The 14087-nt window shown below is 36.0% G+C and overlaps 1 protein-coding gene across 1 annotated transcript in view; it reads left to right on the forward strand.

Moving 5' to 3' along the window:
- KCNH8 (potassium voltage-gated channel subfamily H member 8) overlaps positions 1-14087 on the forward strand; it is a gene marked incomplete at both ends in the record, with an annotated part of 389811 nt that overhangs the window by 264251 nt on the left and 111473 nt on the right. Inside the window, one exon of the mRNA XM_082840176.1 lies at positions 1253-1460. Coding sequence (XP_082696302.1) covers positions 1253-1460 — 208 coding nt within the window. The remainder of the gene's footprint in view (positions 1-1252; positions 1461-14087) is intronic.

The following is a 14087-nucleotide window of genomic DNA, read 5'->3' on the forward strand; positions in this document are numbered from 1 at the left end:
ACACTTTTATTGAATATCTATTGTTATAGTGAGCCTGGAGTGTTTTGCATTTTCACATAATAGCTTATCCGTTCACTCATTTAACACAAATTTACTGAGCACTTCCTATGTGTCAGGCACTGCTCTAGGTACATTTTTCTTGGAGATAAGGGAAGAAGGCTGGAGGAGGGAGAAATTAGAAGTCAGTTGACTCAAGATAATTATAAAGGCAGACTCTCAAAAGATGCTGACCTTGTTTATGATTCTGCCTGTAAAGGAAAAATGATGCTTAGGTATAGTCATACAAACCACTTCCTTACCCTCTATTTATAGTTCACCCCCCAAATTAGAATAGGTCAAGGAACTTGTCAGATTCTATTTGCATATGAGTTAATGTTTTATTTAACTTTTCTTTTCTCTTGGAAGGTATTAAAAAGAGTGTATATTAGTGCACCACATGTGTTGTAATAGTGACATTGACTTTTCTGGTGGACACCAATGGTTCACATTTTTCAGTTGAGCCCTAAAGTCAAGAAACTAACTCCTTCACTACAAGTCTGTTGTTCTAGTTCATACAGAGGCAGCATCTAAAAGGTTTTTCCAAAATTTTGTTCCATTTGATTTTGGTTCCCTAAGCATGTTTGTTTAACAGAAAGCACAGAATGTATGTCTCCAGGCAAATGTTTTCTTTATCTATTGATAATGTTAGAAGGACGATAGCAAAGCACATGAAGCAGGAGGTGCCACTGGTATTTGTGAGCAGATCTTACTCAAGTTTCTGGGTCTCACTATTTAAAAATAAGAAACCTAAGTTACTTTTGCTACCACTTTACAGGGTTTTACTTCAGTCTATACAAAGTTTTGTTATAACGCAGCTCCCTTACATGGAGAAGGGGAAGTGAAATTGAAAGAAATTAAAAGAAAGGGGTGGAGACATCTTCTATTCAATCCCGATCCCATAATGTGTTTCAGTTGTATATCAGAATATATAAAATTATCTTCAGTCATATAGGTAGAGAAAAAAAGATACATCTTAATTAAGGAAGATAATTATTCACTCAAAGAAATTAAATTGCCTTATCATCTTTTATCTTATCAATTTCCAATATAATATATCAGGAAACGACATAGAAATGGTCATAAAATGGTCACAGTGTTGGAATCCCGATTACGCTTAATTTCAAGAACTTCCCAGAGTGGCTGTAGATGAAGTGACTGTTGTGGATATAATGACTCCGTGAGCCAAGCTGTGCGGCTCTGTTTTCCCACGCAGGTGTCTCTCGTGCATCTCCTGAAGACCGTCCGGCTACTGCGTCTTCTGCGTCTCCTGCAGAAGTTGGACCGTTATTCCCAACACAGCACAATCGTCCTGACTCTGCTCATGTCCATGTTTGCCCTTCTTGCACACTGGATGGCATGTATCTGGTATGTCATTGGAAAAATGGAGATGGAAGACAACAGCCTTCTGAAGTGGGAAGTTGGTAAGGGCTTACATTTGTCGCATTTTCCATTTTTAAGTGAAAAAGAGGATTGTCTAGAATTTGGAGGAGGTGAAAGATGAGGCTATAAATATATGTCTTCTGACTGTTGATTTCTCTCATTGTTTTGGGGGGTGTGTGGAGAGGGTCCATGGTACAAGTGATTTCTTTTAAGAAAGTTTTCTGGAACAACCTTGCATTTTTTTCAAAGAGAATTGGGTTAAGTTCTCAATGGGTGAACTTTTAAAAATGCCCAGCACGTCTGTAGAAGTGTTGAGATAAGTAATGTGTGATCTTATCTTAGCATATCCAATGGAGGGCTAGTAACAATAAATCATGGGGAACTGGCCAGTCATTACAATATTTTTAAATCATAAGAAAATGATCACTTGTATTTGAGGTGGCAAGTGAATAATAAAAAGGATATCTCTACTATTTTCTCCTAAAAAAAGAGAGACAACACTATCATACTGACTTCCACATTTAGTATACTTTGAGAACTTGTGATGATACAGAAGAAAGGATATTTACAAATATAATTTGTAAAGTTTTGTGTCCGCATAATCCATGGGAATTTAAGGGAGTTGTTTCAAGTGTTACATAATGCTGCATAAATGAATCTGAAATGTTCTGCACATGAACACATTTTTAAACTTATATCAACCACAAGAACTTTCTAAAAAAATGAAAATTCTGAAGGCTATAACCCTCTATCCTAAAATATCTGCGTTCTCACAGTCTTTCTTTTTAGAGAATTGTCATAGTACCTTATGTAGGGTATTTTTTCTTCTTAATCTGACATTTAATCAGAGAATATGTTTCCTGGTTAGCTAGAAAATCCTTCACTTATCTTCTCCTCTGAAAATCAATCTTGGACTTTTGAAAGAAGCTCAGACCTTTGCCCAGGGATAAAGCCATAGAGATTCTCAAGAGAAAAAATGCTCTAACTTCTTATATCAGCACTTTAATGGTAGAGTGCATTTGGAACATCCCTGGGTGGACTCTTACTAAATGCCACTCTCTCACCATAGGGCATGTACAAAGCCTTAAAGGACATCTTTGGAGAATGAGCTGGGGACCTTAAGAAAGTGGGTTCAAGGGAGTGAGTCTCCTGTCTACGTTCTTAAAAATGCTCCTACACATCTCAATTTTGTCCTTGAGGTACACAAAGAAACTAATGCATCCTGAATTGTTTTATCTTCCTTATCAAAGCACTTTTTCTATGCATTGCTGTAGACCTCCATTCTCAGGAACAAAGTAAAGAGAGAAATAAGACTTTAGAATGAGAGCACAAATATCCTGCATAAAGAGAACATGAGGTGTGTGTGTGTGTGTGTGTGTGTGTGTGTGAGAGAGAGAGAGAGAGAGAGAGAGAGAGAGAGAGAGAGGGAGAGAGAGAAGGAGATGGGGAAAGAGAAGATTTGATTAAAAGGAGGATCAAAGTCTGGATTATACTTGGATGAAAACATTTTCTGTCCTTCAGTATCGTTTCCCTCTTTATAACTTTGTCCTCCGGCTTCCTCATCACAGACCCTAGCATGATCCTAATGCTTTTCAGTGAATTACAGCATGAAGTCTCCTCCCTTTGTTGTGAATCCATGTTAAAGTTCTGATTTTTGGCCATCAGCCACCTGATTCCTTTTCGGACCTGACCTCATTTCCTTCAGGCCCCAGACCTATACACACATATTAATTTGTAAGGCTTGTCTAGTCTGAGAGTCTCCAGATGGGGAGATTCAGCTTATGCACGCTGTCAAATTTAGTTAGAGGAGGAAAGCTTTGTGTTTCATTTCCAACATACCAGTCCTGCTGCAAACTAGCTGATGTTTTTCTTCCCACAAATAGGCAGAGGTATTTGTTTTCCAAGAAAAAAGAAGCCAACCCCCTGAACTTCATCTGCATTGCCCCCTACCACGCCTACTCTTTGTCCTGGTGATATAAGCCAGTGTCATGTATGGGAGCTTGTAAGCTGGAAGTTAGCTCACAAAGAGAGCTAACTATTGGCAAAATAAAATGATGGGAAGAACATTGGGCTGGGGGGCGATGGATCTCTCCTTGCATCATGGCTCCAACACCTGCCAACTGTGAGATTTGCAGTAATTTTGTTCACCTGTCTGGGCCTCAGTTTCCTCATCTGCAACATGAGAAAACTCACTATGTAACTTGAAAGGCTCTTTCAGAATCCATGATTTATGACTTTAATGGAAGAACAAACCCAGTTTTGTGAGTTTAATATTGTGTATCTATTTTCTATCATAGCTCAGTGCCCATGTTAACCAGCAGAAGCAATCAATCATCCAATGTCAACAAATTTGAGGGACGTGTCAGGAAGGACATCCTATGATCATAGCATGTCAAGGAATTGATATGGTTTACTCAGTTATGATAAAAAATAACAGAACATTTATCTTTAGAAGATTAGATTTCCTCTCCAAACACCTCTAGGGATATGGTCAGGAAAGTAGCATGCTAATTATGTTTGTCAATATTGGGTTTTTAAGCTTGGCTACGAGGACTTTCCCTTCCCCTAAAATTACTTGGATCATTTGTTCGTTTGGAGCATTCTCCAGCTGAGATTTGGACACAAATTAAATAATTATGACCTTCCCTACCTAATTTTGTAATGAAGCAGCTAAGAGTCTGGACTAATTTAGTTTTTACTATGTAATTTGTCCACTAATAATTTACCTTTTCTGGTCCAATTACCATGAATCAAAAAATTCATCACACACATAAAACTTGATTAGAGAACATATTGTTCTTTATGCTCTGACTAACATTAATGTACAGAACAGATTCAACTTCCCAAGGAATAAAATAGATCTTCCTTTCTCATCGTTGTTAATTTCCTTGAAATGATTTTTTTCCCTTTTTGCCCTTGACAGGCATGCTATTGTACTTACAACTAGAGGGGGTTCAAATATTTTGCATGAGACCAAACCAAAGTTAACCTTTAAAAAATGTTTCATAATGTCACTTCTCTATAATATATCTATTTTTGTAAGGAAGAATTAATACTCCTAGATAAATTGTATCAGAGGCAAGTTATGAACTGATTTGCCTGGTGTTCTATTTTATTTCATATTCTTATGTGTTCCTATATTATATTTTAAGGAATTTGAGATTTGGCTTATTGTTTCATGGAATTTTAAGCCTGGAAGGACCTTAGTCCAGCTCTTTGATTTTATGGTGAGAAATCCAACTCTAGGTTATACAAGCTTTCTGGTGGAAGGGGCTTTTGTCACTTGTGTCCACTACTGCTTCCTCACTGTGGTGTACAGTTCCTGGTGCATGGCAAATGCGTAAAAAGAAAATTGTTGAATGAATCAGTCTTCAAGGTCTTTTCATTACTAAATGACAATCATGGGACAAGAATCTAGATTCCCTAACTCCTTGTGTAGAAGTCCTTCTCATAATTTTGAGCATTATGATATAATAGGGAATGGTTATTTAGCAAATTCTTTCCAGCAGGAAGATAGAAAGAACAAATAGGGTGGTAACTTAAGATTTGGCCATTTATTCAAAAAATATTTTTTGAGTGCCCACTGCATGCTTGGTCCTGTGTTAGGCACTGGAGATACCAAAACAAATTATATACTTAAATTAGGAGTTTGGGATTAACATAGACACACTCCTATATATAAAATAGATAAGCAACAAGGACCTACTTATAGCACAGGGAACTCTACTCAATATCTTATAATAATCTATAAGGGAAAAGAATCTGAAAAAGATTAAATATATATATTTAACTGAATATATATATATTTAATATTTAATATAATATTTATTTAACGTATATTTAACTGAATCACTTTGCTGTACACCTGAAACTAACACAACATTGTAAATCAACTATACTCCAATAAAATAAAGAAGAAAATATAATATACTTAATGTCATGGCACTTAAAGTCCAGTAAGAAAAACAGACAAATAATTCAATGGATATATGACAGTGCGGTATGTTCTGTAGCAAGAACCTGCATAGAGGGCAGGCAACTAAATCTAACAGGTTATCAGCAGAGGCATTTCCAAGTTGAGCTGAGTTTTAAAGAAGAATGAATAGTCTTGTCTCTAAGGATGCTGAGGAACGGGTGTGTGTCACAGCAGGGACAGGACTGTATGAAGCCTTTCACTAGAACCGGCATAAAGTGTGAAGCGGGGGATGGTAGTGAGGTGATGAGGCTAAAGAGGTAGGTAGTCAGGGTCCAGATCTTTAAAGACAATTCAGGCTAAGCTTTAGAGTTTGGGCTTCATCTAAGGCTACAGCAAGGCTTAAAATTCTCTCTCGAGCAGCGATCCTTTGAATATAGAACCCCAGGAGGCAGGGGGAGATGTTTTGCTCTGTTTCTTTTTCAATATCTGTAAAGTGGCCCTAATAATAGTGCATACCTCACTGGGATCACCAGTATTAAAGTAGGCAATCTCGGTGAAGCATTTAGCACTGTGCCTGCCACCTAGTAACTGCTCAATAAATAGGAGCTCTTGTTACCATCATTACTATTTTATTAAGACAGTTACTTCTAATAAAGAAAGTACTATGACCTGGGACTAGTGACACTTATCATCTTATATGGGAAGAGTATTAAGTAATGGCTTTAAAAGTGTTGCCTTCAAGTTTAGTCACAGTGCTCCATAAGTTATTATATACTTTTTACACGTATCTTCAAAATAATATATCTGCCCAAACTTTCTATTCGAGTCAGCCTCTGAAAATAAGTAATTTTCACATAGCCTCGTAATTGCATACAAATAGGATATTTTCCCTTCAAAACTAATATAGGGGAGAGGTTCAACATCTACCCTACATGCTTGTTGGGATATAACAAACTTCTATGGAATTTAGACATAGTGCTTCAAGTCTAAGTGTGGCTTTTAAATTTAAAATTTTGTTTTCACTGTGAAGAAATGTTTCAGAACATTTCTATAAGAAGACTTCAATAAATACCTAGCTAAAAATGTGTTAGAAGGCTTTGCATGAGCATAGGAAACTATACTCAATATTTTGTAATAACCTATGAGGGAAAAGAATCTGAAAAAGAATATATATATATATATATGTATATGTTACTGAATATATATATATAACTGAATCACTTTGCTGTACAACTGAAACTAACACAACGCTGGAAGTCAACTACACTTCAATTTAAAATAATAATAATAAAAAAGAAGATCTTACATGTTTCCTTACATCCCAGTTAATGTAGGGATATATTATTTTAGTTATCATTTATTAAGTTCAGTTAATGACATTTATAAAGTTCAATTAATGCATTGAATTAGTGCTTAAAGAGCTCCGTTAGCATCCTTGAGAGAATATAATGGTTCTGATTTAAGCTAGGAAGGTTTGGATTTGAATCTTGCTTTGGGGATTCTTGTGATTTTGGTCAAGGTGACTTCAATGTGTGACTTTTTATACAACAATCTTAGTTTTCTCATCTGTAGAATGGGTGTGGCAGTACTGATCCTCACAGCGTTTTCTGAGGAATTACAGGTACTCAAGTTGACGTGCCTCACATAGTTTCTGGTACATATTATGTCCTTGCACCTGATAACTACCACCATGACCACCACCTCCACTCTTAATCACTGATTGAGGCCATTTTCAAATTGCAGCCACCTACTTAAACTTACATCAATGAGCTATATAGAGCTGAAGTAGCAGTGTTGTTCAAATGTAGTGACCAACACAGAAATAGAGTCACAGATGTAAAAAACAAACTTATGGTTACCAAGGTGGAAAGGGACAGGGGAGGGATAAATTGGGAGATTGGGATTGACATATACACACTACTGTATATAAAATAGATAACTAACGAGAACCTACTGTATAGCACAAGGAACTCTACTCAATACTCTGTAATGACCTATATGGGAAAAGAATCTAAAAAAGAGTGGATATATGTATATGTATAACTGATTCACTTTGCTGTACAGCAGAAACTAACACAACATTGTAAATCAACTATAACAAAAAATTAATTTAAAAAAACCAAATCTAGTGAAGAGGTGATATTTCTGTATCAGGGACAATTCTTGATTGCAAGCAAAAACAGAAAAGGAATGCATTAGCAGGACATGCAGACTCAGAAATAGAAGGATGGAGAACAAGACTTGGGGAAAAAAATGTGAGCCAAGGCAGATCCAGATACCCCAGTGCAAGAAGCACAGTTGCTGACATTTTGCAAAGATGGCCTGGACGTGTTTCTGCCTTTGTAGATGCCATGGGTGAGTCCTAACCTTCTGTTCATCTCTGATTCACAGTCCCTGAAAGGATAATCCGATTGGTCACGCTTACATCATACATTCAGACACGGACTTCTGGGCAAGGAGGGATCCCCCCACCTTACACTTTCATGGTTAGAAGTGGGACCCTGTGTCTCTCCATTACTATACACAAAGGAGAATACCCCCTTCATATAGGATTTTAGACAGCCCACCCCTCAAAAAAAGACAAAAGTCTTCTACAATAACAACTTTACCCTAATACTCAAAAAAAAAATAACATTTATAAAAACACTTATTTAAATGCTTCTGTAAATCATCATACCTCTCTCAGACATCAAATGTCAGATGGAATTAGCTGAAAGGTGGGGATGCTGTAATTCCCGGTGCATCTTGCTCCCTGTAATGCAGTCGGTGCTGCTGTGTCAGCCTAACAGTGGTACTTACCAAGCTGTGCTTCCACAAGCAGACTGCACCGTGGTCGGTAGCTCTCTTTTGTAGCTAAAACACTAACATTCTTTCTTGAAGCTATCTCTGTTTCTAAGGCTATGACACACTGAACTTTAAATGATCTGCTTCAAAAGTTAGAGCTGAGAGTATACTGTAATAGAGGGAAGCTTTTTTTTTATCTTTCAATCCTTTGGCTGGAGTACATTTATCCATTGCAGATATCTAAACGTGTATCTGCATCACGGAAACAAAAAAAGCCCAAGAATATCATTTTCAAATTTTCATTGACAATTTTAGTCTTAAATCTCCTGATCCTCATTGGATAAAACATCATAAAACCTGATTGATTTGAATGGCTCTCTAGTTATTAACTGCTTAGCATTTACAAGCCACATGTAATGGGGAAAAAAATGACCAGGCTTATGATATTGTAAGCTGATTATTTCAATCACTATCAAATTTTCCTCAAGAGAAGGTAGAATTGTCCAGCACTCTACATTTTCAGGTTCTGTGTAAAGGATTATATAAACATTTTTAGATAACCCTGATCTGTAGATTTTCATTCTTGCAAATACATGAAATAAAGAAAAGGGAGAAAAAGCCTAAAATGAAGATTTCTAACCGTTAAAATGGACCCTAGTGACGGACTCCTGGACTTAATTTTTTTTTTTTTTTGAAGCAGGGTCTTGAACTTTAATGTGCACTGAAATTATGTGAGGATTGCATTAAAAAACAGATTCTAATTCAGTAAATCTGAGGTGGAGCCTGAGATCCAGCATTTTTAACCACCTCCCCAGTGAAATCAGGGCTACTGGACCCCACACCACACTTTGAGTAGCAACGTTTTAAAAAGCCTTGGGACATTGTGTGAATTTAATACTCATGGTTATAAAGTCCTAAACCAGCAACAATTGAGTTCTTCCTATTTTTCACTTTCCTATGCTTTTCCAATCCCCATCACATCTGTGAACTAGTTCACAAGTGAACTGGGAATAAATTTAATGAGTAGAAAAATAACTTACAAATTTTTTTTCTTCACATTTTTTGAAAACAATTGATTTATATCAGATTAATATTTAGCTTACATTTATTAAGCACCACCTACATGCATGGTGCAGTGCTTAATATATTTGTATGCATTTTCTCATCTGATCTTTATTGAAATCCCATGAGACAGGTGTTTTCAACTTCATCTTAGAAAAAAGAAACTAAAGCTTGAAAAGTTTGAAATTTCCTGGAAATTTACTTTTTAAATTATGAATTTTTTTTTTTTTTTTTTTTTTTTTTTGCGGTATGCGGGCCTCTCACTGCTGCGGCCTCTCCCGTTGCGGAGCACAGGCTCCGGACGCGCAGGCTCAGCGGCCATGGCTCACGGGCCCAGCCGCTCCGCGGCACGTGGGATCCTCCCGGACCGGGGCACGAACCCATGTCCCCTGCATCGGCAGGCGGACTCCCAACCACTGCGCCACCAGGGGATCCCTAAATTATGAAATATTTTTAACACAGAAATGTTTAGAATCAGTATAATGGTAGCCTTCTAAAAATTATATCTTTTTTAACATTTTGTTTTAATATATTTGCTTTATTTCTTTTTTTAAAATCAATGCAATATCACAGATGAAGCCAGAGCCCCACGACCCTTCAATTCTGCCTTACTCCCTCCATCTTTCCTCCTTACTATTCTAAAGTTGGTGCATAAAATTTTCTTAGATGCTGTTGTTACTATACAAATGTATTAGTAAACAATATATGATATTATTTTCCCTCATTATCTTCTATATAAATCTTCACAAATGTAAGAAGTAATAATAATAATAATAACAGGCATACATGGGGCTTTCTCAGTGCCAGGCACTGTTCAAGGCATCTTGCTATAATTTTATGAGCCCAATACTGTTATCATTTCTATTTACCGATGAGAAAGCTGAGGCACATAGGTTGTATGACTGGACCTAGATACACAGATAAAATACACAGGAGCTGGGATTTCTCTCTTCTTTGTATCTTGTTTACATTCTCATTGAACTTTTTTTTTTTAAGATCAATCCATCTTAGATATAAACCTTATATATTTATTTTTAACTGTTTAATAGAATTCTATTGTACAATAAGCCAGTTTACTCATCATTTTAGTTTATTTATCCACTCCCCTACTGAGTTGACTGCACCTCTCACTATGGCAAGTACTGGGCAATGAACAATCAAATACAAGATTCTCTGTGTGCATATGCAAGAATTTCTCTGGGTCAAAGAGCTTGTGCATCTGCAAAATTAATACATATTGCCAAATTCTTCTCTGAAGCACTTGTATTCATTAATTATTTAGTTGGTCATATTATATGTCTTCTTTCCCCAGAGCTTCACCAACAATTGTTACCAATGTTTTTAAACTTGTGAAAATCTTGGAGGGTGTTGGGGAGTGGAGGGTGTAAAGTAATGTCTAATTGTTGTTTAAATTTTCATTTCCCTGTGTAAGTAAGGTAGAACAAGGTAGAACATATTTTTTTTTGATGTAGAGAGTCACTCTAATTTCCTCTTTGGTAAATTAGAACCTCTATCTCATTAATTTTCAGTTTCTCTTCTTTCCTAAATAATCCATTTAATGCTATATATTGTTAAGTGTTGAAGTCTTTAAACGTTTTTCAAATTATATGGAACTTGAAATTAACACTTTGTTATTGATTTCTAATTACATTCATTGCTTGTTTACAGAATTTGGTCTCCGTGATACTGATTCTTCACTGTTTGTTGAAGCTCAATTGTATATATTCTTTATGTTTGAGGATATTATGCACATACAATTTTTTGGATATAATTTTTAGTTCAAGGTTTATATATGTCCATTAGATCAAGCTTCTGAATTTAATTATACCTATATTATAGATCCTTATTAACTATTTTCTGGCAAACTACATATGGAAGTTTCATTTGGTGCTTTTTCAGTCCTCTGTTCACTTTCCATAGTTTTTTGGTTTCCTTTTTATAGTTCCAGTTCCTTGTTTTTTGTCCATTATATCAAGCTTCTGAATTGAATTTAAATATTGTAAAAAACATACTATCTTATTGTATTTCTTCATTTTTATTTTATTAATTCAAGTTCGTTGTGTGCTAATTTTCTGTTCATCCAACTCTTGCAAAAGGTGAACTATTTCCTCTTTTGTACTTTTAAAAAATCTTTATTGTGAGCTCATCTTCAGTAGGGCTTCTTCCTTGTCAAAATCTTGTGCAGATTGAGGTATGAGAATACCCAGAATTTTGGTTGTTGTTTGCTTGCTTGCTTTTGTCAAGGATACTAGGATTTTCCCCTGCCCTGGGATCAAATTTTTTTAAATTTCTTAGCGCCAAGGTGTCTGTGATTCATGGATGGTACACATTCAGACACCAGTGCATGCAAGGCACAAGCCTAAATTTTTAAAGTTCTCTCAGAAGACCACTCTTTTCAAACTCTAATTTTCCTTGTCATCCCCGTAAGCTGTTGGGTAAATTATTTCTACCCTTCTCCCTGCATGTATCACACTGAGTATCCCAGTTGTATACAAGATGTCAGTTCCAGCGTTTATAGCATTTAAGTGTTCTCTCCTGTGCACAGATGGCCATGAAACCCAAGCCCACGGTCACTATTACTTCTGACCAGCTGCCCATCCCTGTCTCCCCATCAGCATCACCACCATGGTGTCAGCTCACAGGCTTGCGGCTCCTCATTTTTGTATACATGCATTTCACTTCCTCTTTCAGAAGCATCTATATATTTCCAGTGTTTCTATCAGAAAGGCTTGCACATAAGCTAAGTTCATAATCTTGCCAGAACCACAGTCTTCATTTCTGCCAAAAATAACATAACCTAAATTCCAGTGTAATTTTCTATGTTACCTTTGAAATATAAAAATGGTTGTAATCTAATCCGTAAAAAGCAAATTGAATAAGGGTTAATTACTCAAGACCTTATTCCCACTTGGAATGCCTTTATGGGGGAAAATCATTTAAACTTAAGACCTCAAATCTTCAATTCTTCAGATGGAATTGTTCTGTTACCAGGAAAATAAATTATGCAGCCGTCTTAAGAAGACATCATCAAATGTGCTTAATATACAATTATTTCTTTCCAGCTACTATATTAATCAAAATAATTCTTTCGGAATAAGTGACAGTTTAATGTACTGCAGATTATTTTCCTAGAAGACTATAGATATAGAGAAAAATAGAGCAGAAAAAGAACTCTTTGAGGTTGGTGCATTTAAATGCTACAAAGTTCTCAGTATTTACTATAAAATAAATATTCCTTGAGGCCCTAAGAAGCGTTATTAGCTGTGAGCAAGACAAGGAATCTCAGAGCTTGACTTCTAGAAGTGTACTTTGTTGTTAGAAATTCAAGAGGTGGACATAAAAATTGGCAAAATTTTTTTTTATAATATTGGCTTGGCATAAGTTTGTATAGGCAACAACTTCCTCAGTCGTTTAGAAAGAAGTAGAAGTGATTCTAACTGAATCTCTCTGAAGATGGCATTTGAGCTGGGCTTCAAAAGGTGAGTACAGCTTTGGAGAGGATGCATCAGAGAACATTTAGGTGGGGACACGGTGTGAATAAAGCCATAGAAGTAGGAAATCTCACAATGTGTTTGAGGAACAGTGAGTGGATGAGATGAATTTGTTTAGTCTAGAAAATTCTTGAACAGCTGGTGTCACAAAATAAAAGGCCTAGAGGAGAAAGGGGCCTATCATTCATGGCTGAAGTGGAGAAGGCAAGCCCCATCTGAGGGAACCAATTATGACCTCAGCCCAGCACCGGTGTAGATGAAGTTTGACCACATCTGAATTTTCCAGAGAATTTGGAACTTGGGATTTGGGGGTAAATCTTGGCTTTTGGGGGTAAAGTATTGGCAAATAACTTAGAACTTGAAAAGCATAGTGTCACTGCCAAAATATGTTTCTGGGGGCCTGATCAAGCCCATAGGTCACCAATTTGCCATCTCAGACTCAAAGTGAGTAAAAAGAAGGATGTGACCAAAATAATAGGTTGGAGTCTGGACTGATGATGTGCAGATACAATCCCCGAGAAGCCAGAGAAGGCGTGACCTGATTAATATAGTTTTTACTACAAACTCAAGAGGGAAAAACACAGAAAATACTTTTCTGCATGATATTTGCCAAACTATTTAGTCCAGCTGAACATTCTCGTGAAAAGGGATATGCATGCTCTTTTTTAATTAAAAAAAAATTTATTGAAATATAGTTGATTTAAATGTTGTGTTAATTTCAGGTGTACAGCAAAGTGATTAAGTTATATATATATATATATATATATATATATATATATTCTTTTATTATCAATACATTCTCTTCCATTATAGGTAATTACAAGATATTGAGTACAGTTCCCTGTGCTGTACAGTAGGTCCTTGCTGGTTATCTATTTTATATATAGTAGTGAGTATATGTTAAAATTGGTCTTACAATCTACAGACTTGAACTAATGAAAAGTTTTCCTCTGTTACCCTAATTGTGTGAATATTCTTATAAAGGGGATTGAATTTATAAAGAATTTCCACTGGAACATTTTCCCCATTTGAGATTTTAACAAGCATGGACATAACTCATGGATACATGATAAGAAATAGAAGATAATTACACAGTTTATCTAAACTAATTAGATATCTGGTGTTGAAAACTTCAAGACCTCTTTTCTCTCCTTTCTTGTCATATGTGTATGTGTGGGCATGTGTTTTTTATTTAGAGTTTATCCAACTCGCTACAAACAGAAGAAATAATTAAAATGTTTCGTAGTCTATTGGAGACTATTGCCAAAATCTCCTTGGTAATATGTCCTTTACTTGGACATCAGAGTCTTGATTTTTTTTTTTTTCCATTGAGATTCGTCAGGAAAGACAGAGACAAAAACCCAATTTTAGTTTCTCAGAAACTCAGATCCAAGAACCCCATTCAAGATAGAGAT

Source organism: Leucopleurus acutus, assembly GCF_964270905.1.
Source record: "Leucopleurus acutus genome assembly, chromosome: 5".
NCBI classification, from domain to species: Eukaryota; Metazoa; Chordata; class Mammalia; order Artiodactyla; family Delphinidae; genus Leucopleurus; species Leucopleurus acutus.